Source organism: Apus apus, chromosome 2, assembly GCF_020740795.1.
Source record: "Apus apus isolate bApuApu2 chromosome 2, bApuApu2.pri.cur, whole genome shotgun sequence".
Classification (NCBI taxonomy): domain Eukaryota; kingdom Metazoa; phylum Chordata; class Aves; order Apodiformes; family Apodidae; genus Apus; species Apus apus.
This window is the reverse complement of record NC_067283.1, coordinates 143,263,211-143,288,195: the sequence shown is the minus strand read 5'-3', so window position 1 is coordinate 143,288,195 and position 24,985 is coordinate 143,263,211. Positions and strand designations below refer to the sequence as shown.

General features: G+C 35.8%; 1 protein-coding gene across 2 annotated transcripts in view; it reads left to right on the top strand.

Moving 5' to 3' along the window:
- Positions 1 to 24,985, top strand: part of TAF2 (TATA-box binding protein associated factor 2) — a 58,470-nt gene that overhangs the window by 21,103 nt on the left and 12,382 nt on the right. For both annotated transcript variants that reach the window (XM_051609603.1, XM_051609604.1), the window contains exons 11-23: positions 120 to 255; positions 1,680 to 1,834; positions 3,946 to 4,060; positions 4,170 to 4,279; positions 4,962 to 5,027; positions 6,482 to 6,734; positions 10,100 to 10,240; positions 11,567 to 11,677; positions 13,071 to 13,264; positions 14,130 to 14,269; positions 18,355 to 18,424; positions 19,915 to 20,024; positions 22,417 to 22,646. In XM_051609603.1, the coding sequence (XP_051465563.1) occupies positions 120 to 255; positions 1,680 to 1,834; positions 3,946 to 4,060; positions 4,170 to 4,279; positions 4,962 to 5,027; positions 6,482 to 6,734; positions 10,100 to 10,240; positions 11,567 to 11,677; positions 13,071 to 13,264; positions 14,130 to 14,269; positions 18,355 to 18,424; positions 19,915 to 20,024; positions 22,417 to 22,646 (1,831 nt within the window). The remainder of the gene's footprint in view (positions 1 to 119; positions 256 to 1,679; positions 1,835 to 3,945; positions 4,061 to 4,169; positions 4,280 to 4,961; positions 5,028 to 6,481; positions 6,735 to 10,099; positions 10,241 to 11,566; positions 11,678 to 13,070; positions 13,265 to 14,129; positions 14,270 to 18,354; positions 18,425 to 19,914; positions 20,025 to 22,416; positions 22,647 to 24,985) is intronic.

The following is a 24,985-nucleotide window of genomic DNA, read 5'->3' as shown; positions in this document are numbered from 1 at the left end:
GTAAGAGAGATCCTAAATAATTGTTGGTGCAGCTAAAATCTTGTTTGCTAAGGTATGTTTTAAAGTTTCTTTCCATATAATGCAAAATAGAAAGCTGTTTTTTTATTTTTGTTTTTCAGCCCTGCATCACATTTACATTTTTCTATCAAACACCCTCATACGCTGTCCTGGGAATATTACACTATGTTCCAGTGTAAAGCACATCTTGTTATGAGACTGATTGAGAACAGGATTAGCATGGAGTTCATGTTACAGGTAGGGATTGAAATGATCATGTGAAATATAGCAACCGCTTGTCTTTAGTTCCATTTCTATTCATTAAATGTCATTTAAGAAAGAACAAACGAGGTCTTTTGGAAAATAATAGGATTTTATTTATATTTTCAGTTTTAGCATGAGAGAACAAACAGAACATGTAGGTAATTCATGTTAGGATTAGGATAACTATTATTCGTCTACGTAACTTGTAGTACTTTTTATATATTGCATATTCTCTTTGATGTTAAGCTATTTCATTGCTTTGGGTTGCTGTGATTGGTTGTTAACAGTAAGGACCTGTTTTACTTACCCTGCCTAACTGGTATTGCTGCGATCTAATCTAGTAAAATTATAAATAATGAAAGTAATGAGAATCCAGCTTCTGTTCTTTTCCCTGTGTAAACTTTTCAGTGATAGAGGGATCTTTATACTGGAAGAAGCAGTTGAATAGAAGATAGTAATTTTATTCCGAAATGGTAAACTTTGCAGAGTTGTAGTTTTTCTTCTTTACTGTGTTTTGTGACACACCTTAAAAAGTATAAGAATGCTATAAACAAGCAGCCAGTTAGAAACTAAGTGATAACTTTTCCTATCAACTTAAGATTTTTGGATGTGTTTGTGGTTGGTTTGTTCATCTCTTTTGGTTTGGGTTTTTTTGAAGGATAACATGAATGTGCTTGTGCTAGAACTATTATAATCAGCTGTCAGATTGAAAATACAGCAGATGCACCTTTTTAAAAAGCTTTCTTTACATAAATGTAATGATTCTTTGCAATTTTTAAAAAGGAATATGAAACTTTATGACTTTTTTTATTAAGAAGCAGATATAGTCGGTGATCTGGTTCAGTGTATGTAATTTTTGAAAGCTGATGGTCTTTTAATGGATTTTATGTATGTACATACAATTTTGAGGAATGTGATTCTTTAAAAAAGCTTCAGTGGAAAGAACTGATCAAAACCACACCCTTTACCCTCTGCATTATTGTTTGGTAAATAAAGGCCAGGCTTGCAGTGATTAACCTCACAAATTGAATTATTTTGATGTATAGAGGTGCTTAGAACTACTTTGAATTTGACTCTGTTAGTTAAAAAGCTGGGTGATAAGTTGTACCTGTAGCAGTGATGAGCAAAGAAGACATTTTAATTTAAGTTTGTTACCACTAAACATTTCTCATGTCAAGAAACTGGGGGTTGATAGCTTGCCTTAAGTAAAAAATATATTTGTATATGCAAATGACAATTTCTGATAGGGACAAGTAACTCATTTTCTGAAATGTCTTTTTTTTGAAAGACTTTTTTTGAGGCCAGTTATCAGATAATTATTTTATTGGCTCTTAGTGCAATTCAGCTGCTACTAAACAGAAAAGCTTATTTTTTATATTGAAGTATTTAGTGAAAATAATAACTTTTTTTCATTTTAGGTTTTCAACAAGTTGTTGAGTCTGGCCAGCACTGCTTCATCTCAGAAGTTCCAGTCACACATGTGGAGTCAGATGTTGGTTTCCACATCTGGGTTTTTGAAATCTATCTCAAATGTCTCTGGCAAAGACATCCAACCTTTAATAAAGCAGTGGGTGTATCCTTTTTATTCTTGGTCTGGATTATTAATGTGGAGAATGAACTTGGTTTTTAATTGGCACTGTTAAAGGAATGTGAAGAAAGGTATGAAATATCTTTCTTAAAACAGTTATTCTTTAAATTAGAAATCGATGGAAGCCACAGATTCACACTTCTTTCATAGTTATTAAGTTAGGTTTTTTGGGTATTCTTGACTAGAAGGGATTTCATTATTTTAAGTTTTACTTTGAAAGAAGCACAAGAACCCTGCTGGAATTTAAGGCCAAATTATACTAAAGGGATTCCAAAGGACACTGCCCATAGAAATATGCTAAAGTCTGACATGGAAAATACTATAGTCTGGTGCATTTTAAGATGTGATTTCCAGTAAGTCACCATGAAATAAGTAACCTAAAGTGCAGATTGATAGTTTAAAATATACTAACATGTAATAGCTTAGTAGCTTGTGTTAGTGTTACAGGTAAAAATAAATGTCTGTGTTTTGATTCTTTAGATTTCAGTTATATTAGTTCAGAAATAGGATTTCTTCTTTTGGATTGAAATGCTGGTAAATTTGAATTTGCTTCGTATAACAGGTTTAATTAGTAGTATTAATTAACATGGCTACAGGCTAAAATCATATATGACTGCAGTAAAACCATAACTTACTGTTTTAACAGGAAACAAAAATAGGTATTTATATTTAGACATTTATTTCAGCTGACTTAATAGTGTTCATGCATCTCAGTATCTAACAATGTATAATTACTACTTATAGAGTAATATTATAAGATATTATTTTATCTGCATCAAAAGGATCCATAAATTATAAGTACACATTTTTCTGATTTCCATACTTAGCTGTGCCAAGCACTTGAGGAAAACAGGAGTTGTACGTGTACATACATTCACACTGCAGCTATACCTGAGTGTCAGCATTGCTGTCTGTGCTGGATGAACCTTAACTGTGTCTGCTCTATAAGCAAGGAAGAATTGTAATGCTCAGATTCCGGCATTTTTCAGCTTCTCTGGAATGTGGCCCCAGGGCTCATCCTGTTGACTGTAACTTGTGTTTAATCCTTTGCAACCTTCCTACCATGTTTTGTACATTGTTGCACCTTTGGTAGTAGATTTTTCCACATTGTAAGACCACAGGAAGTCTGTATTGTTTGGGAGGGTATTTAATTACTATAACTAGCACTCTCTTCTGGTATTGAGTGCTGTGTTGATGCTGAGTTTAATCATGTGCTGAAGAAACCAGTAAAAATGCCTTAAGCTGTACCTGATGACAAAGTCACAGACCTTTATGAAGGCAGCCAATGTGAACAGAACCAGTCTGAGGTATCTAGCGAAATGACCATATTTTGGGAGACAAGTCAATAATGTATGTATGATAAGAAGCTCCTCCTTTAAATATCAAGACATGAAAGAACAGGTTTTCCTTCCATGCTCTTGTCTTATATTTGAGAGTTGGACTAAAATACTTTATTCTAGTGTTTTAGTTTTGAATCATTAAGTTATTCACGGGAACAGTTGACTTGAAGGAGTTGCTGTCTGGGATAAAAATGCAGAGTGAGATAATTACTTTTTATCTGTTATGTTGTATACACTCGTGTATATATGAACACACACATCTATATACACAAACACAAAAATATTAGTGCTCACAGTGACTCAGTTTGAAAACTGCAATAAAATAATTGAGTTTACTATAGCATGGGTAGAAACCAGAAGCTATTGTCTACATTTTGCCCTGAGTTTTATTTAACTGAAATATATAGTAAGCCAAATCATTGAAATTGCAAGTCTTACTCAATTACAGGAACATTGGATATGGTGGGGTCCAAAATAGTTTTTCGTAATTATTTTTTTCTTACTAGGTAGTTTTCTTTGTACTTCAGTTTATCTTCATAAGGTATTTGATTGTATATCAAGGGACTGTTTAAAGAAAAAACAAATGTTGTAAAGTTCAGGAATGTTCATAAGTGTTTTGATTTCCTGATTTTCTTGGGATAGGAAATTCTAGGAATAAAGAAGCATAAAGGAAGTGTAAAGAGTGAAAACACTGAGAATTATGTTTTTTTATAACTACTGCATTGGGCACTAGAATTCCTATACTGCTTATTTTAGGGATCAGAGTGGAGTTGTAAAATTTTACGGTAGCTTTGCATTTAATAGAAAACGGAATGTACTGGAATTGGAAATAAAACAAGACTACATGTCTCCTGGGACTCAGAAATACGTGGTAAGGTCAATTTTCCATATTTTACCTACAAGTATTTTGCATACAAGTATGATGTATACATTAATAAGCATAATTTTAATGTTAATAACAAAATCTTGTGAACTTGAAGGGTCCTCTTAAAGTGACAGTGCAGGAACTTGATGGATCATTCAACCATACATTGCAGATTGAAGAAAACAGTCTTAAACATGATATACCTTGCCATTCTAAAAGCAGAAGGTAAGAACTAAAATACAAAATGCAAGTATTTTTAGTATGTATATATGAAAATGCGTAGTGCATTGATAACTGTATTTTGTGTTTATAGTTTTTTTTTTAATCTTACTGAATATGATTTACTTGTGATGTAAGGAGAGAAAATGGAATTTACTGCTGTTTGTATACAGCAGGAAACCTTGCATTTTATATGCAGTGCTTAATGATAAGTAAAGGTCTTGAATTTTATAGAAGTTTTATGAAGAGTTTATTTGTATAGAATAGGTTGAGTGCAAAGACAAATTAGGGGGAAGACAAATTTAGGCCAGAGGAATCCTCAAGTGAAGATGTATTAACAAAGCACTTGCAGAGTTTTCTATTATGACTTCTAGGGCTAATGAACAAGAAAAGCAGCATCGTAATGCATTTTAATAACTGCTTCTACCTCTGCTTCTCAAAGTTGTATGCTTATGTGTAATTGTAAATATGGTGGGAGTCATGTTTAAATGAGTGTGAAGTATTGGTGATTATTATTTGAATAAAACTTACGCAGAGTTTAACTTGGTGAATATTTTTTCCTGGAGAGAGCATTATTTCTTGATGTGGTGCAATACACAGGATACTTTTGCAGGTTTAAGCTCCATATCTTTGCTAATATGTTAATTTTTTTTAATACTTATGTTTTTCTACTTTCTCTTTTTAACAGAAATAAGAAGAAAAAGATTCCACTGATGAATGGAGAAGAGGTGGACATGGACCTTTCTGCTATGGAGTAAGTTAGCTGGCTGGACTTCATTGTGAGACTGAGCCATGTTCTCCTTTTTTCAAGCATGCTCTTTGGAAGACTAATTATAATGCTGTACTTCATTATACGACTGGCAAATTTCTTTGCTGTCTTTAAGACTTTTCTTCTGTAGCTGGGAAAATGTTGGTGAAGTGTAAAGTGTATGGGCTGCCTACTATAATCAGTTTTAAAAAATGTTAGGTATGATAAAGTAATAGAAAAAAAGACTTGATTCTTTCTTATACTTTTTAAATTATATCTTCCAGCTGAGTTTATAGGTAAAATGTAAACAAGAATTTTCTTGAAACAAAGAAAGAGCAGTTTGTGTTTGACCTTGAAGAAGACCATTTAACTAAGAATAAGATAGGCAAGTTCCTGGAATCTCTGCTTGATTCCAAAAGAATCTTTTTAGATTGAAAATAAGTGATGAATGCTTCATGCTGAAATTCATACTTGCATTAATTTCATTTGGAACTGTTTAGCTCTTTGGAAGGTAATTCTTGCTGAATGTTAATGCCCATTTTACCCTCCTTAAGTTGGAGCAAGTGGTGCTCTCAGAAATACTGAAGTTGCTAGTACTTTCTGCTGGCTGAGAGAATTAAATAATCTATTCTTGGAAAGTGATGGTGTCTTTGAAGAAGGATAGGTTGCTTGTCACCTTAGAAGTGTTGGAAATTCTCAAAGATTCAAACCCATCTACAATGAGATGAGAAATAGTTTTATAAAGGATATTTTCATTGAGCAAGTAATTGTTGCCATTTCTGTATGATGGCTGACATACATAGGTATTGCATTACACAGAGCTGAGACTGAAACGATCTGCTTAGAACTATCTTCTTTGGGTGGAATGCAACTGAGTAATTTTATTTGTAGAACTAAGACTTTAATCCTGTCTGTTGATACTTTCTCTTTTATTGTCATTTGGCTTGTCAGTTCTGTGCATTTGCAGTTACCCTTGTCAGCTTTCAACATCAAGGCATGTGTGTGTTCACACCTATTGGTTAAAAAATAGTATATAATAAGCTGGGTGTTGACCAACAGATTTTCTTTGGATATTTTTTTGGTAGTCTTAAACTGTAGAAGGTGATAAAGTGCTGCTAACCTATGAAAGTTTTGGTGTCTAAAGAAGTAGAATTAAATATTTTGAGATTAAACAGTTCTTTACCATGAGCTCAGGTCTGTAGGTGAAAAGAACTAAAACACTGTATTCACTTTGACATATTAGAAGGTTTGGACAGATTGCCTTGGGAGGCTATAGAATTGCCATCTATCTCAAGCAGAAGATTGGACTAGGTGACTTTCAGAAGTCCCTTCTAACCTTAATTATATTTATTTGACTGTAAATACTTTAAAAATGAAAGTCATGACAAGAGATGATATCTTTTGAATTTCCACAGTATTGAAATGTTGTAAGCTATTAACATTTTTCATGTCTGTCTTAGTGCTGATTCCCCTTTGCTCTGGATAAGAATAGACCCTGATATGTCAGTACTGAGGAAGGTAGAATTTGAACAATCTGATTTCATGTGGCAATATCAGCTTCGATATGAGAGAGATGTGGTTGCACAAGAAGAAGCCATTCTGGCATTGGAAAAGTTCCCTACTCCAGCATCACGTCTTGCACTGACTGATATACTAGAGCAAGAGCAGTGTTTCTACAGAGTGAGAATGCTGGCCTGCTTCTGCCTTGCAAAGGTGAGGTCGCTGTGGATGGGATGAGGCAAGAAGTCTGCTAGATGTTGTAAATGTTTGAAAACGGGTCAAAAATCATCACAGTTCTTAAACTGGCTTGAAATTTAGCCTCTTAAATTGTTTGCCAAGTATTTCTGTCACCGTTTGACTCAGGTTCGATGACAATGCTCTCGATCCCCTCCCCCTCCCACTCAGGTAGGGAAGGAGAGAGAGAAAAAGAGAGAGACTTGGCTGGATTGAAAACTAAACTACACAGCTTTAATTAAACACTAATGATATAAGAAAATATATACAATTATATACAAATAATGTTCAGATATGTGCAAAAGCCTCTCGCGTCCCCCCACTCCCAGCAACTCCCACAGTATCTCCTGAGCTGTGAACAGTCCTGAAAAATCCTGGAGTTGCTGGAGAAAGTGGAGAGTGATGAGAGTCAGGACAGCTCGAGCCTGGGGGTCGACGTTGATGGATGGATGGGAGTCCTCCCGGGACACCGGCCAGGGACGGAAGAGAAGGGAAGAAGAAGCAGGAAGGAAGTTGTCTTCTGTGATCTCTGACCTTCCTCTGAGCTTACATAGATACATGGAATGGAATATCTCTGGCCAGTTTTGCTGTCTGTCTAACCCAGCCTCCTACGGGGGGGTCGTAGATCTCCCCGTAGTGTCTGAGCCGGCAGAGTGAAGGTGCAACCTTGAAGCCCCAGCAGTTAGAAAAACATTCCGTTCTTATCAGTCTTAGTTAGAATACTCTGTGACTAGTTAAAAGAAAGCTTGAAGAAAAAAAACAAATATAAAAATCAGTAAAAGGAAAATTGGCTTCATCCTTGCTTAAAGCAGGGCATATTCTTAACATGACTGATTTGAAAGGAAAGCTGTATTATTTTAGTCTGTAAATGGAGACTTCAGAAGGCTTTCATAATTGTCAAAATTGAGATGTCAGACATGAAAACCACAAGGGATTTTTCCAGATTTCATTAAGTGGCAGAAATAAAAGCCTTTTGTTTAACCTTTTTTCAGAGCCAGTGTGTATTTTTTTTATTATTGTTTTACTGGGAAGTTCCTTGGACTGTCTTTTGAGAGCTCTGAAGTGCTGAACTTCATCCATATGCCTCGAGTGAATTCAGAGTTCTGCTCGGTGTTGTTTCAGGTTGAATAGGAGCACAAAATATACATCATGTTGGTCTGCAGTTAAATAATTAAAACCCAAATCATTGCCTTGAAAAGTGAATGGTTTTTTTACTGTTGTTTAGACAGAAAATTAGAATTAAGAATGAAAATTAGAGCCCTATAAAACAGCTAGGTGGATAAAGAATTTCTGAAAAGGCATGTTATTGACATACTTCTGTGGACATAAAGGCATGCCTAGTGACAGTTTGTAAAGTTATTGGCATATATCTTGCTTTCTTCCGTGTACCAGTTGAGAATAATCCAGTAGCTGTATAAAAATAAATCCTTTGGCTGTATTTTGAAAATGAAAATCCAATATATGTTTGTGACGAAGTATTTTAATAATATGATTATTCATAATATTTTGATAATATGGTTATTGCCATTCTGTAAGTTACGGAGGAGGAAAGTGTAGTATATTCTATTACTAGTTCCAACATCAGGGTGTTAGTAAGAATCGGTTCCTGTTGTCACTAACTCAGTGTCACTTTCACACCTTGTAAATATTCAGGATTTGTAATCCTTTCTGTAAAAAAAACAAGTCCCTCTTGTTTTTTAAGGGGATAGTTCTTTTTTGCTGATTGCAACTTCTAGCTGTTTACTATTGTGAAGTGTTCTTGGTGTACTCAAGTTGATCCAGAGAAATGACAGGTGATCATACAATTATAAAACCAAATTTACTACACTTGCTAAATATTGAGTATATTTTGTTGAAAAACAGCACTCTGGTCTCTCAGGCATGAGGTGTCCAGGTAAAATATTTAATCCTTATTGATGAAGGAGCAAATAGATGTGTGTGTGTGTTCGCACATACTTGAAGGTGTTAATGACAACCCTACAGAGAAAGGAGAAAATGAAGTCACAATGGTAATTTCCCAGTAATATGGAGGGTAATTTTTCCATTTAGATCCATTGCAGTGTTGGTGATGTGCTAGGAGGTTAAAAAAAAGCAACAACAGCACAAATGCCTCCCCTCCCAAAACATAGAGGAATTTCATAACTGTGCATGACAGTTACGTGTTAGGCCAGTTTTTTATGCTATCCTGAATAGAAGGATGCAGAACCAGAGTGTACATTCCATCTTTTTAAGTAGAAATAATGCAAGACAGGCTACTTGCATTATGGTGGCAAAAATATGTGAATGCATTTCATTCAGAAAGTAGAGGATATCAGTAGAACAAATAAAAAACTTTGATTATGTCAGTATTTACAGAAAAATTAAAATGAGTCAGATTATACTGAAATATGATTTAACTGCTGTTGATTTCTTTTGAAAATACCATTGTTCATTTACAGATTTTGCAAAAAGAAATTATTAAAATAAATAGAAGTTAAAAATACATAAAAATTTACACCCTGATATTAAAGAAACAGTGAATATCTTTTAAATGTAGTAACCTTTGATAGTATTTTTGGAGTTGAGTTTTATCCTGCCGCATAAATTTCATATTTGCAGTTTTAAATTCTTCCTCATGGTTTCTAAGCAGGTTTTGGGATTAAGCTTTCTCTGCAGGAAGTCATTATGTAGTTTACAAAAAAAGCTATCTTTAGTGCAAAGACTTGAGTTATTGCAAAGGGAACATCTAGTCTGACCACAGTATTTTCTCTCCCTGACTTTCCTTTGAAGCTTGACTTAGTCGGAAAATGGTTTTCAGTAATAAAAGGCCCATCATATGTAAGAGCAATGGTGAAATGCATTGCTACCCATCTTCAGATAGCCTCTTACCTTTCTTTCTCTTATTGCATATGTAATACCCTTTGAAACAAGCTAAATAGCTTAGAAGGAGATAATAAATTTAATTTTCTTCTGTGTGAAACCAGATTTTTCTTTTGTTTGTGGTGTGTCTGTAACAATGGAAACTGTTGCTGCATTGTAGGATGCATTGGCACCATTTGTGTGCACAGACACAGTCTCTCATTAGGCTTAATTCATCATCAAGCATGGGTGTTCTTCTCTGCAGGTTTTCATTGCTCCACGTGTATAAAACCCGGGATGCTGGGAAGGCACAAGAGCAGTTTTTTTGGCAGTGAAAACTTAACTAATATAAGATAGTATGTTGATGAAAATATGTATCTGTTTGAAGGACAGTATGTTCTTGGCAATTATCCTTTTTTATTATGGGAAACTTGTCTTTTTCTACAGCCAAACTAAACTTGCAGTAATGGTGTTAATACGGTTTCCCTTCCCCTCTAATTATATAGATTGCAAATTCGATGGTGAGTACATGGACAGGACCACCAGCCATGAAGTCACTCTTTACTCGAATGTTTTGCTGTAAGACTTGTCCAAACATTGTGAAGACCAACAACTTCATGAATTTTCAAAGCTACTTTCTGCAAAAGGTATATTTATTTTTTTTTCATGGAACATGTCAAAAGACATCTCGAAATACAAAAATATTTCTCTGGTTGTCAACTACAGAAACATGGAAAGCACAGTCCTGCTTTACCTTTCCACAAAAATCCCAAGCAACTAGTTCTTTCTTACATGTTATCTGTTCCATTTTAGACAAAAATCAGGTAACAGAATTTCAGCATTTTTTTAGTGGCTGAAGTTAAATTAGCAGTTTCTTCAGAAGAATGGAGTACGTGTTACTTGTAAATATTTGTGACCTCATTCTTAAATAGAATTTATTGCACAGTATCAAAGCTGCTCATCTTATGTTTTAGGTGAATTCAGCTTCTGTCTTTATTCATGGCAGTGATATCTTACTACAAATAAAATCTCATAATCTTATCTTTAAATGATGGGCTTGTTACTTCAAGGTCCTTCATAATCCATCTAGCTCTCTATTCCGTTAGTTGTCAACATCATATATTGCTGCAGCTCACTTTGTTAATGCAAGGGGTTTTTTTACTGGGACCTACAGTTGTTAGATATACAGTGGATAACAAAATGGATGACAGTTTTTTTCTGTCAAGGTTCACTTAGTAATTATTGGATGATGTGAGTTCTCATTTCACAAATTTCATATTCCTGATTATTGTTTTCTTACTCAGTCCAAAACGGCTTCATCCTTGTCCGCACCAGTCTCATTCTTGGACGTTCTTTCATATTTTTCTGCTCCTTTTATTATTATTCACTCTTTCCCACTAAAACTTACACTTTTCTCCTTTTTAATCCCACATCCCAAATTTATTCATCTAGAGTGAGATCCCTAAATCTGAGTGAGTGGAGCCTAAGAAGGCTGCTTAGCTCATTCTAAAATAAATACCTAGTCAGCTTAATACTTGTCTGGCTAATAATTCTTTTGGGTTCACTCCCTATATTGGATCTATACCTTTCAATGGTAATGGAAGTTTAGACATAATGTTCATGTAAAAACACCGAAATTCAGTGTCTCAGAATTAGTTCCACCATCTTTTTCTGTTTCATTATTTTTAATTCATTATTTTTGCTAGTGCCATGACTTCAGTCTTTCCTCAGATATTTAGTTTTTTTCAAATGTCAGCACTATGACTAATTATTCAGCAATAATTACAGAGTTAATTTGATCTGAAAATTATGTAGCATGTGGTATGACTTTCAAGAAACTTTTAAATACAGCTTTTCAGAGATTTGCTGTTGTAAAACTGTGAATTGCTCCTTTTCAGGATGTAGCTCTTTTCAGAGTGTAACTATCATTTCACTAATGTAAGAATGATGTTAGTATTATTTTTATTACACAGACTATGCCTGTTGCCATGGCCCTTCTGAGAGATGTTCATAACCTCTGTCCTAAGGAGGTTTTAATGTTTATTTTGGATTTGATCAAGTATAATGATAACAGGAAGAATAAGGTAAAGAATGTGCTTATTTTAACTCTCACTTTTTTGTTGAATAAAGTCTTAGTTAATATACTGCTTGATGTTTTATGCCACTAATGTAAACATCTGGATAGAAGAGTTGATGAAAAGGTGATACACTAAACTGAACAGTAAATGTTACAGAATGTTCCATAGCTGACATTTCTATGGCAGCATTTCTTGGATTTTTCAAAGCTCTTTGTGCTTGTTGACTTACTAAGGACCTGCTGTCTCCATTTGTGCACATACTTTTCTTGCTCTACTCTTTCATTCGAAAGCCTCATGTGTTTTGAGAAGGTGTGCATGAGGCTAACATGTATCATGCAAAATTAAGTACTGGTTTGTCAGGTTTTTTCACCTTGAGAAAAGTACTTGAAAGACCCAGTAAAGAAAAAAAAAATAATAATATATATCTATATATATATTGATAATTAATATGCAGGTGTACAGGACTCTGAGATTCTAGATTCTGAGTTTCAGCTCTAGCTCATGGAACTGGATTGTCTTCATCTAGTTAAATAACAGCTGAAAGCCAGGTTAATATTGTTCCATCACTACATGGAAGCATCTAAGTTGGAAGTGCTGTCATCTAAAGTTCCTTCCCACATAGACTACCTCTGAAGTAGCCCTTATTTTATTGGGAGTCGTCAGCATGGGTTTACCAAGGGTAAATCATACTTGACCGATCTACTAGCCTTCTATGGTGATATCTCTGGAGATATTCAAGACCCACCTGGATGCAGTCCTGAGTAATGTGCTCTGGACAATCCTGCTTTAGCAGGGGACTTGGACTAGATGATCTCTAGAGGTCCTTTCCAAGTGACAATTCCATGATTCCATGACACTAAATTAACAACCACCAAATGCCAGCACAATGGAAGGGTAAAAAAAGCCCAGGTAAAAAGAGGGAATGAAGGAGCAAGAATTTCCTCACTAAGCAGCAGTGAAAGCATTAGCTCACCTCAGAAGATTGTGTAGTTACTATCTAGATACTGTCTGATTTTCTGAGATGCTAAGCACCCATTAACCCGATAACCTTGGTACTGAATACAAAAATACAGGTTGTTTTAGATGCACACATTTAGAAATAACAGCTTTTATTTTCCGTATCTGGAAAATGTTCAAAGCCTGATTCCATTTTTATAGAACAGTATATTCCTATCAATATACTCTTATTACTATTAATATGCTTTTATTACAGAGTAAAGATTAATGATTGATAGGATGTCCATTTTCAGAAGAAATTTATTTCCATTTTGCTTTCTCATGCAGATTCTCACATTTTTTATTTTAAGATCTTGTTCCATAACAGTGCTTCAGCATTTCAAAGCTTTTAAATAATACATATTGTTATGTTTGCTTGTGTTTAAAAGCTGGTTTTGTCTAGTTTTCAGACAACTACTATCGTGCGGAGCTGATTGATGCCTTAGCCAACTCTGTGACTCCTGCAGTCAGTGTGAACAATGAAGTTCGAACACTGGATAACTTAAATCCTGACGTTCGACTTATTCTTGAGGAAATTACCCGTTTCCTGAATATGGAGAAGCTTCTTCCTAGTTACAGGCATACCATTACTGTCAGGTGTGATTTAGTAATTCTTATAAACATGACAAGAGCAGACACATTAATGCTGCTTTTTTGGGTTTTGTGTACCCTTCTCTGGTCAGTATTTGAGATTTAACTGGTAATAGAACAAGAGGGAATGGCCTCAAGCTGCACCAGAGGAGGTTTAGACTAGATATTAGGAAGAACTTTTTCGCTGAAAGGGGTGTCAGACATTAGAACATGCTGCCCAGGAAGCTGGGTGAGTAACCATCCCTGGATGTGTTTAAAAGTCATCTAGATGTGGTGTTTGGGAACGTGGCTTAGTGCTGGACTTGGGTATGGTTAATGGTTGGACTAGATGATCTAAAGACCTTTAGGTCTTTTCCAACATAAGTGAATCTATGATTCTCTGATTTTAGCTTGTGTGTCTTAATCTTAAGGGCCAGATTCCTTCCAATTTCAAAAAGCTGATGGTTCAAGTTTGTCCTGATTGCTTTATTTTTCAACATTAATTGTTATCAGTGTAGACTTCTAAAGGCAGCCACAAGTTGATGATGCTTGTGCCTCTTTAAGAAGAGCATTTATGAAAGTTTGGAGAAGGTAGCCTTGTAACAATATCTAGAATACACAGTATCATCACAGCTGTGCTTTTCTGTAAGTTAGTACAGTTCTGCTGACACCAAACAATTGATTTGGCACAGTGGGAAATTTTGTTTATGGTTCTGCCTAATTCAGAGTTAATGAGAGCTGTGTTAATCCTGTGGAAGTAATTGTAACATGTTAATTTGGATAATATAATTCTAGAAAAATTGCAATACTTGATTTTGAATAAAGTAGTTTTATTCTTCTTGGCAGGCATTCCAGAAACCTAATATAAATTTCCTCTTTCTACCACATCTAGCTGTTTAAAAGCTATTCGAGTGCTGCAGAAGAATGGTCATGTCCCCAGTGATCCTGCTCTCTTCAAGTCATATGCAGAATATGGACACTTTGTAGATGTCCGAATAGCAGCATTGGAGGCTGTCGTTGATTACACAAAAGGTACTTTTTCCAAGTATTTTGACACTTTGGAACACTTATGATATAGTAGGAAAGTGTAATTCTTAACCTCATTAATATTGGGTTGAAATACTGTCCACCAGAGGAACTTGTGTGATAACAGATGTATTGATAAGGAGCTGAGATTGCTATTGATGCTTTGTCCTAGAAAATGATTTATGAAGATATGGTGAGCATCGTTCTCAGTGTCTTTTAAATTTAATCAGATATCTGTGTTTTGAAATAATGAGTAGATAGCACAATGAGTGATGCTAAGGGGTTTTGGTGATTATTTTTTTTTAACACTGCATCTTCATTGATTTTGATTCAGTTGAATTCAGCCATAATTGCTAGTCCGAATTCTAGGCTTTGCTTTACCTTTTTGCTAATTTTTTATTTTGCATTTTTGCATGCATCTTACAGTTATAAATTTTGGAAACTTAGATTATTTTAATGGTTATTGGTTGTTTCTGCTTTGTCATTCCTTATACATAGCTTATGTTTGTGAGATGTTTCCATTCTTTGAATATTGTCTGTATCTTGGTTGACTGCTGCAAGGCCTTTCTTAAATGCCATTTGGAGCTCAAGTTCAATCCTGACAGATTTTCTAGAGGCAGTTAGAAACTATAGCTTTGCATTTTGATTTGCATTTTGTAAAATTAATTTAGTAGTACATTGGCCTGCTAGTTTGTCTGGTTTAGTCTTTCTCTGTTCAACAGATTTGTGGAAGTTCCTGTGTTTGAAGGGTTATCCCTATCAAAGTGGCCAAATCCTTCAGTTCTTCCTTTGTAAGCAGACTGGTGGTTCTAGACTTCTAATTATTCTGCCTTAAACTTCATGTTTTCATTTTCAGGGTAATCGAGAGTTTCCTTTGTTTTTTGCATGAGTAATTGTTTTCTCATTTTTTGAAAGGCCTTTATTAGTCTGATCTCACTGCTGTCATCCTGTCCAAAGTCTTCTCAAACTAGATAGGAAGTGGGAGGTCTTAAAGCACATGGAGTCTTTGAGTACATCTGGCAGAATGCAGGCATACGTGTACAGACTGAAACCAGACTCACAGAAAAACTCATCACTTCAAGGGAGGCTGTGCACTAAGCATCACTCTCAAGCTCACTCCTCAGTCTTGTCATTCACCAGGCATTCTGGATCCATAACCCACCTGTAATGTTTGGTGACCCTGTGAGTGATATGCAGCTAGAACACTGCTAGTGCTGTGCATCTCACTCTCTGTTAGGCTGCTTTCTTTGTTTCTCCCTCCATATAGTGTTAGTGGAAAGATTTGCTGAAGAAAGGAAAGCTTACTTGTCAGCCTGCTTCCTTTAGAATAATCTCCACACTAATTCATCCCCACCCTTTGGAAAGACAAACTGATAGGAAGAGTGTTTTCTCATTCAATTCTTCACCTTTTATGGATGTTGTTAATAGGTAATAACTGACTTGGATAAGATAGTGCTTGTACTGCAAAGTAGTATAGTACATCTTTAAAACAGCTGACAAATGGGTTGATGTATAAGCAAGATAGAGTAAGTTGCTTGAAATCCTCTACAGAAAGGTAAAACTTGAATGATAAAAATGAGTAGGAAGATAACTTGAAGGGATCAGTGATTGAGCTGAACATAATTTTTGACTGATCTCACTGTGGGGTCTGGAAATGGTGGATTAGGGTATTACTGTACCTAACTGCCTTGCCCCTTGCCAATGACTTTTTCTCTGATGCAGAAGTAGCAGATGTGAATATTTATCTGCTATAAAGGCACTACAATTCACAACAGAGCCTCCTATTCAATTGGTCATCACTATCGTTTCTCTTGTGCAGCCTTCCAGCACTGAACTCATTACCTCCTGCTCTAAAACTGGAAAGTTTTTGGAGGAGGGGTGAATCTGGAAGCTCAGTGTGCTAACTGCCTTCTTCAGCTACCCATAGAGAAGTTAGCAGCACTGCTCTCACAGAGGCCTCATCCAGGCTTTGGAAGGAGAAATGATGGGCTGTCTATTGCCAAGAGGTCTGAATCTCGTCGTTCCCAGTTACCTGGTTTCCAGTTCAAACTGGATATAAACCAGCAGCTATCGAATGCCTGTTTCTTGTGCCAAAGCTGGCTTTTTAACAGTTCTTGTGCAGGAAACTGACAGATTTTGTAATTTCCATAAAAAGGAAAGTCTGTATTTTCTAGGGCAGTGTGGAACTCCCATGTTTTTCTATCAACTCACAGAGCAGGAATAGCACTGCCTTTTTTAAAGTTACTTTAAAAGAATTAATTTCTCTGTGGAACTGAGCAAGTTGTTTTCTTTGCTGTGAATAGTAAGGCTTTTTCTGAGACACAGTAATTCTGTAGAATGTTTGAGGCACCCTATAAGGACTTGTCAGTTGATCTAAACTGGCTTCCAGTGAACAAACTTTTTTAAGTTAGCTTCTGATAGTTATATGACTATTAGTAGATATATGTATAAAACAAAGCAGTTGCATACTTATAAGAGTTAACAGCAAACTTCTAAATAAATATTCATGATTATCTAATCTCAGGAAAGTTAAAGTAAAGGGTCTCAGAGATGCCCTGGTGTAATCGAGAACTGATGCACCACCTCTTGTAATTTGAAAAATTCTGAAGAGGGTATTTATTTTCGAAAGCAGTCACTTGTTTTCATGTCTACCAGAAGTGTGAAAATCATAGGATCACAGAATGGTTTGGGTTGGAAGGGACCTAGATCATCTAGTTCCAACCCCCTGCATGGGCAGAGACACCTCCCACTAGACCAGGTTGCTCAACCTGGCTTTGAACACCTCCAGGGAGGGGGCATCCACAACCTCCCTGGGCAACCTATTGCAGAGCCTCACCACCCTCACAGTAAAGAATTTCTTCCTAATGTCTAACCTAAATCTACTCTCTTCCAGTTTAAAACCATTACCCCTCATCCTATCACTACACACACTATAGCCCCCCTTCAGGTACAGGAAGGCTCCTGTAAGGTCTCCTCGGAGCCTTCTCTTCTTCAGGCTGAACAGCCTGTCTTCATAGGAGTGGTGCTCCAGCCCTTGGATCATCTTTGTGGCCCTCCACTGAACTTGCTCCAAGAGCTCTATGTCTTTCCTGTGTTGAGGGCTCCAGAAATGGACACAGTTCTCCAGGTGAGGTCTCACAAGTGCAGAGTAGGAGGGCAGGATCACCTCCCTTGACCTACTGGCCACACTTCTTTTGATGCAGTCCAGGATGCGGTGGGATTTCTGGGCACATTGCTGACTCGTGTTGAGCTTTACATTGACCAACACCCCCAGGTCCTTCTCCTAAAGACTGTTCTAAATCCATTCTCCATCCAACCTGTATATGTGCTTGGGGTTGCCCCAACCCAGGTGCAGGACCTTGCTGTTGGCCTTGTTGAACTTCATGAGGTTGGCATGGGCCCACCTCTCAAGCCTGTCAAGGTCAAAATCTACATATCTTTCTTTTCCCACAGCCTTCTTCTAAACAAACTGGCAAGATACTGACAAGATAGGTAGTCTGTGAGATGGGTAGGAAATTGGGTCATGGGCTGAACTCAGAGGATGCAATCAGTGGGTGTTGCTCAGGCTGGCAGCCTAGCACGAGAGGGGTCCCTCTGCGAACATCTTCATAAAGTATCTGTGTTGTTTCCTATTTTGCAATGGTGCTCGGACAATCAAAGGAGTCTTGTAGTGTATTTTAAATTTTAAACTAACAAGCTGATTTTGTTTCCAACAATGTCAGACAGGAATTTTCTAGAAGCATGTGCTGATAAGTTTCAAAATACATTTTAATTGTGAAGTGCCCGGATTAAAAAAGCTGTGAAAGGCTTCTCTGTGATCTTCTGAATCAACACTCACAAGTGACAGAGTTACCTGCTAATAGTCAAGTTATTGAACAATTGAGGCATGAAGGATTTGTGTGCATGTTTCTATTTCAGTGTATAAACTAAGCCATGTTTTACTTTGAAGTTGACCTATAATTAGTAAAATCCCTCTCTAATTGCAGTGATTTAGGCTTTGTATGCAAATTCAGGAACTTGTAATTGTCTTGACCCAAATCCTTCAAGTTCATATATATTTATAGGCATTTTATATTTTTTTTTCTTTGCAGTTGATAGGAGCTATGAAGAACTGCAGTGGCTGCTTGCTATGGTTCAGAATGATCCTGTACCCTACATAAGGTTGGTGGGTTAATAAAAAACCAGTATTTTTACTAATTCTTAGCCTGAGACCACTACAATAAATCAAATGTTTAGCTGATTAATACTTCTTCATGAAATTGTTTTTCCTTTTATAGAAAATGAAACATATTTTGATGCATCAACTATTCACATCTCAGAAATTAATACGTTCTGCTTTTATTCTCCATTATATTTCTTTTTTCTTTAATGTTCTACCCTTGTGGTGAAGGTCTGAGGTTAGAGGTCGTTTCCTCATAAAGTATGTAAATCTGATGTTGAATATGGCAAAAAGACACTGTGATATTTCGAAAAGACAGAGGTTGAGACATGGTGCACACAATGTTTTGCCAGTAAGGAGTGTAAAGCAATAGTTAGACTGTAGATGGGGTGAAAGGATAACATATGAAAATATGGTGTAATTTCTAGTATTACCTACTCCAACTTTGTTTTCACCAGAGTGACTGGATATTTTAGCACATTCATTATAAACCTTTGAAAATAAAGGTTCATAATAGTTGTTTTTCCCAACGCTTTCTTCTTATGGCCACCATTAAAATACTGAGTTTCAAAAGCTTAATAATATTCTTCTCACTCTCTCACTATAGTTGATTTCTTACAAAGATCACAGAGATTGTTCTCTATTTTATTTCTATCACTCTTATTAATAAAAGTAGATACAGACCGACTCACTAGAGGAGGTTTAGCTTCAGTCTAGGAACGAGACTTAACTTGATTTGGATCTTTTTAAAGAGGAGTTTAAATTTTTAACTGAGTGCTACATATAAGCCTCTTCTAAAAGAAAAGAAAAAAAAAAATCTGTAAGATTTTTTTTTGCCCAAATGTGTAAGACAGCAAAGGAAAAGCTGGCTATAAATAGTTAAAATAAGAAGTAATGGATGAGATAATCATTCTCATTCATAAGATATTTTCAAGGCCAAGTTTAAAGAAAGAAAGTGGGGAAAAATATATCTACTTTCAGCTCAGTATGTAAATATTATAAGCAAACATGGTAAATGCAGAATTTGTATACACCAGTATAACTTAAGAGGTGACAGTGTTCCTTTCCACAAAAATGTGCAAGTCACTGGTTTTGGTCCTGCTGTTTTGTATCAGTCATAAACATTTAGTTACTTAAAAATTCTTTGGTGTCAGAATGTATTTACCGGTGTTGCTCCTTCTTGGTAATTATCAAGTTCGTGTGCAAAAAAGGTGGTTACTACACAGAAGAGCCACATGTAGCCACAGTTTTGTACCTGACTGTTAAAAATGTCTAATAACATCGTGCTGCTTTGTACCTTGGTTTTTATTTTTAAGTTATGTCGCCGTTGGTAAATCTGTGTCTATGTGTATTGTGGACAGAAGGAAGAGCAAAAAGCATAAAATGTTGGTTAAAATTTTGGAAGAAATCCTGTATTTGAATAACTGAACAAGCTTTGTATTCTTAGTGTATTTGGATTTAATAAAGATGCTTTTTTCTATTTCTTTTTCAGGCATAAGATTCTGGATATGCTGACTAAGAATCCACCTTTTACCAAGAACATGGAGTCCCCTTTGTGTAACGAAGCTTTGGTGGATCAACTTTGGAAACTGATGAATTCAGGTTGTTTTTTTGGTTGGTTGTTTTTGGGGTATTTTGTTTTGTTTTTTTTTTATTGTGAGCTGTTTTGAAACTAATATTAAAGACTTGCTTCAGAATATGCCAACAACTGTCCTAGTTTTGATAGTTAGAAAATGAAAATTCAGTCTCAGAAGTTCAGTGTCATGTGTGTACCACCAGAGCTCTCTAGTGACACAAGGTACCAAACCTTGTTTTTCAGCTTTTTGTCTACTACTGTCATATGCTTTGATGTACTTTGGCATAGAATGATTCTCTGACCCAAAAATTTAAAACAAATGTTTCCTCAAATGATGATGTCTCTGTTACCTTTTTCTTTATAGTTTGCTCTTGACTAGATAATCTATCTTTGTCCTCTTTTCCTAAACTCTTAGAGAATATGAGAGGATATTTGTATAGATAAATGAGATCCTTAGAAGTGTATTAAAAACCTAAGACTCAATTTGCCTTGTGTCATTAGGAAGGATCCTAATGAGAGAAGGGCTTGCATCTTTACCACTGACCTGTTTTTCATTACTGAAGCAGTTTTATCCAGACCTGACAAACTACCCTTTAACATCTGGAACATTACTCCACAGATTACATATAAGCGTTTCTATAGCTTTTTTAGGTCATGGAAGGCTGTTCTCTGTGTATCATTATTTTTAGTGTTTAAAAGTTTACAGCTACACTCCAGGGGCTGAAGTGGCGAGACTACCAGTAGTACAGTTTTGTAGGATTTGCCAAGTGTCAGGCATAGAAAATAAACAGTTTTGATGTTCTCATCAGAGAGTTTGTTTTTCCTTTTTCTTGAGAAAAGTGTGTTCAGTGTTACTTTCAACCATTACCACTTTTTGCAAGTAACAAATAGGGTATACATTCTTATTATGATTCATGGAGCTTTAAGTACTTCAGTTTCTACACATAGAGATGACATAATGTTTTCATTTATTTTCTGTAAGGGATAACTGTAGCATCCCAGGGTGCCTTGAAAAAATGTTTGTTAATGTGAGACAAGTTAGTAGCCAGGTTTAAAGCTGCATGATTCTAGAATAATGAGTTTCTTTCATTTAACATAATCTCATGCAATAGAAAACAGACTCTGGTTGATAGATGTAATCTTTTCCTTTTTTCTTCTGTGTTAAGCTGCATTAAATTGGTAATGCTTACAAGTTCCAAAGATTGCAGAGAAATTCAGTGACCAATTATATATAAGTTTAGCTGTTTCACTGGAAGAGATACTGAATGGGAATTCATCATATCATTTGAAGATGTACTAGTTTAAGAAGCTGAGTAAATTATTTATTTTTAAAATATTAGAATAGTTTTAAAATTAGCATTTGTTAATTACTGTTCTCTGAAGAATATTTTCATGTTAGAGATGTCCAGATTAATATTCATATTCTTTATTCCTTACCCAGCTGTTCATAAAACTCACGTGTTACTTGTAACTGGGTGTTAGGTACAGTGAAGTTTTCTGAAAACACTATTTAGCCCCGTGAAACTTAGCATTTGCTGGGATAGATCTTATAATTTTATTTTGTGCTAAGTCTTGCACAGCCACATTAACATGGCAATTGGCACATCTGTGTCTTGTTTACTAGATACAGTTCTATTCCTGCTGTAGAACAATATGTTCAATAAACCTGCAATCAGTCAAGAGCTGGTCTGAGTTAACACCAGAATCACTGTGTTTGCAGCCTTGCACCAGATGTTGGATGGCTTTGTGCTGTGATTGGTGCCAAACGTGCTTTGGCCATTTGTGTATGAAGATAGAAAAGCAGTACACAGTTTGCAGTGGAAAACAAAATCAATGAAGCATTGCTTTGTGCTGTAAGAGTACATATCTCCAGTATGAATTCAATTGAAGTATTGAGTATCCAGGGGAGTGCATTACATAGTAGTGACATCAGAAAGCAAGTTTATGCATTGCTGGTTTGTGTTCTCTGTCAATGTGGTTTCCAGAGGGTACAGATCTCAGTCATACTTCTACTATGTTTCATGGAATACATAGGAAGTGTGACCAAATCCAGATATGGGAAGCCAGTTTGGTAACAAAGTGTTCTATTTAATTGTCCAATACTACAAATAAAACTTCAAAAATAAAAGCATATGGGTGTGAGTATTTTCCTTTTTCATTATGTTGTCATAATGCTTAGTTTCCTAGCCTTGTACTGCTAAACATGTCCAGCTTAACAACCGAAACAACTTCAAGCCTTCCTTTAAAACAGGATGTGGCAGGTTACTTTGAGTCAGTAAGAGGCAGGAATAATGATGTATATCTTAAGCACAGAAGATGCCATACTCTGATGGATCTAGATCACTTAAACTGTTCTCTTTTTTTGGTGGGTGAGAAGATTCTGTTTCTGTGTTAACAGTAAACTCTTTTGGATTTTAGGAACTTCTCATGACTGGAGATTACGATGTGGTGCTGTGGACCTCTATTTCACACTTTTTGGCCTCAGCAGACCTTCTTGCTTACCGTTACCAGAGCTTGGACTTGTTCTTAATCTGAAAGAAAAGAAGGCTGTGCTTAACCCAACGATTATCCCTGAATCAGTTGTAACTAATCAGGAACCTGTGAACAGTACTAACAATCACGGACAGTTAGTAGGATTTCAGAACACCGTAAGCACAAACCATCTGCATACATCCCATTCAGCTGGCTCTGAGTCTTTGCATTGGTTGCTGATTTATGTATCATGTGCAAGCTTCTCATGCTTTACCTAAGCTGCCTTTATACCATGTTACTCTTCATTTCTCCACTTGAAAACCTGCTATAAACCATAACTTTTAAAAACTATTTTGCATAGCATAAGCAAGCTTTTAACTTGTTTTTTTCTGGTCTCATCACTCCTGTTCTTTATGAAACTTCACTTTTTCTGTATTGCTTATGAGAAATGAAGTGGTTCACAGAAATGTTTGATGCTGTGATGAAAACATTTTCATTAGGCTAAGAATATCGCTTATAGACAAGTTACGCAGTTTTCTAAAACAAAACCTTTTATGAGTACATTTATTACAACTTAAAATACATAGATACGTTTCTTTTTAAACAACTTTGAGATGTGAAAGTTGGAACTTTGACACATCTCCATTGAACCCTTGAATCTGATCACTTAGCGCTGTGCTCTGAAGGATTTGTAACAACTTCTGAAAAATCACAATAGTGAGGTTTGATACCTTTCTGTCTTTGGAGGCCTTGTGTAGTTAGAAAATGGTTCTTGACAAGCTGTTCATATCATACTTTTCTTAAGAATAGCTGCCACTGCTGCAAGACTAAGTAATTTTGTTGGACATATTTAATTATGGGGGAAAAAACTCAACAAACATGGAAATAATTAATAGTTTTCTCAATGGTTTCAAAAACTCTGTTTGAAACTGCTTGGGAATAAATCCTAAAAGAGAACATGAAGATGTAGTGTTCTGGTTTGTAGTTAGCCTGTTTGAAACTCTTTCACCCTTTTCAATGGAATGGTGTACTGTTACTTTATTAATCCCATAGTTAATTTCAAAATAATTTTTACTCAGAAGTGTACTGAGAGTGCAAATTATTACAGTATTGCAGGCTGTTTCCAGTAGAGGGAGAAAGTTATGATGGAGTCAAGTATCATTAGAGCTATCCTGAATATTTACAGAACATGTAGTAAGTCCTAATTTGCTGTATATAGACATGAGAATTAAATAACAGGAGATGTTTTGTTGGCAGATCTTTAGACTAGTTCAGTGAACATCCAAACTTTTTAGCAGCCAGACTATCTTAATAAAAAAATTTCCTCGTATCTCTTCTTTCTCCTATACTTTCACTTGTGCTAACACAGTTGTTGCTGCATAGTGAGCTGGATCAGGGGACGGTCTGGTTGAAATATGCCTTTTTTATGAACAGATATTTACTGCTGCATCAGCTTCCTGGTTGAGTTCATCATGTAGTTATACATATGTTTGAGGCAGCCCAGAACAGAAATGTGTGAGGAAGGAGAGGAGGCTGCTGCTGTTAGCAGCATTACTGGCTTACACTAATCTGAAAATACAGCATTGGTATAAGCCTCAGTTCACACTTCATCCCTCATATCTTCTCTTATCTCTTATCTCCATTCTGATAGCCCTTACTTTGTTAAAGTTACCATTTTCACTGTAACCTCCAAAATTCAGGAAGCTGATTTTCCTTGTGAAAAAAACAAACCAGTAATTCAAAGAAAGGCTGCCTCTGGATTTGGCCATGTGTTGAGTTAAATAATAGGGATGAAAAAAGGGATATGTGTATTTGAGGGGGAAAAAGTAATTAAGAAGTGATGGAATACATTAGATTAACTAGATTCATTAAAACAGACTATATATTCTGAGAGCATAAACCCTGAATTTGAATTGTTCAGGGTAAGAATTTGTGGGGCTGGAATGCCCTTTGTAAGACAGAGGAAGAGCAGTTCAGTGGAGCAGCATATGGTCTTGAGAGTCTATGATATGGCTTTTATCTAGTTTTTAGTGGGCTTTTAGTTGTTTGCTTCTGTAGGTACTTTTATTTTTCCTTTTAGATTTTGTGCAATGGACTTGTTAGATCACCTGTCTCCTGTTTTAGTGACTATATGTGTAACTCAGTAGACTGTCCTATTTTTATACTTCTTTGGCCTTGTTTTTTTTAATATAATTTAAGCAGTAATTTACAACAGTTTAACTCTTTTTAATAAATATTTGAAAATATATTAAAAAACCCCAGTAAGTACTTATTAGGCTTGTATTCAACAAAGTAAGCATTAGCTTTAAAAGAAGGTACAGCTAAATCCCACGTGTAGATCAGAGGCTATCTCAGTTTTTCGACTGAGATTTGGACTGAGGAGTGTCTGAAAGGCACAGATTTATAGAAAGGCTATTCAGAGGCAGCAAATGTTGTTGCGCACCAACAGTACCATGATTGTGAGAAGGGACAGAAAAGATGCCAATGATAGATATGCAGAGGGAGCAGGGATAGA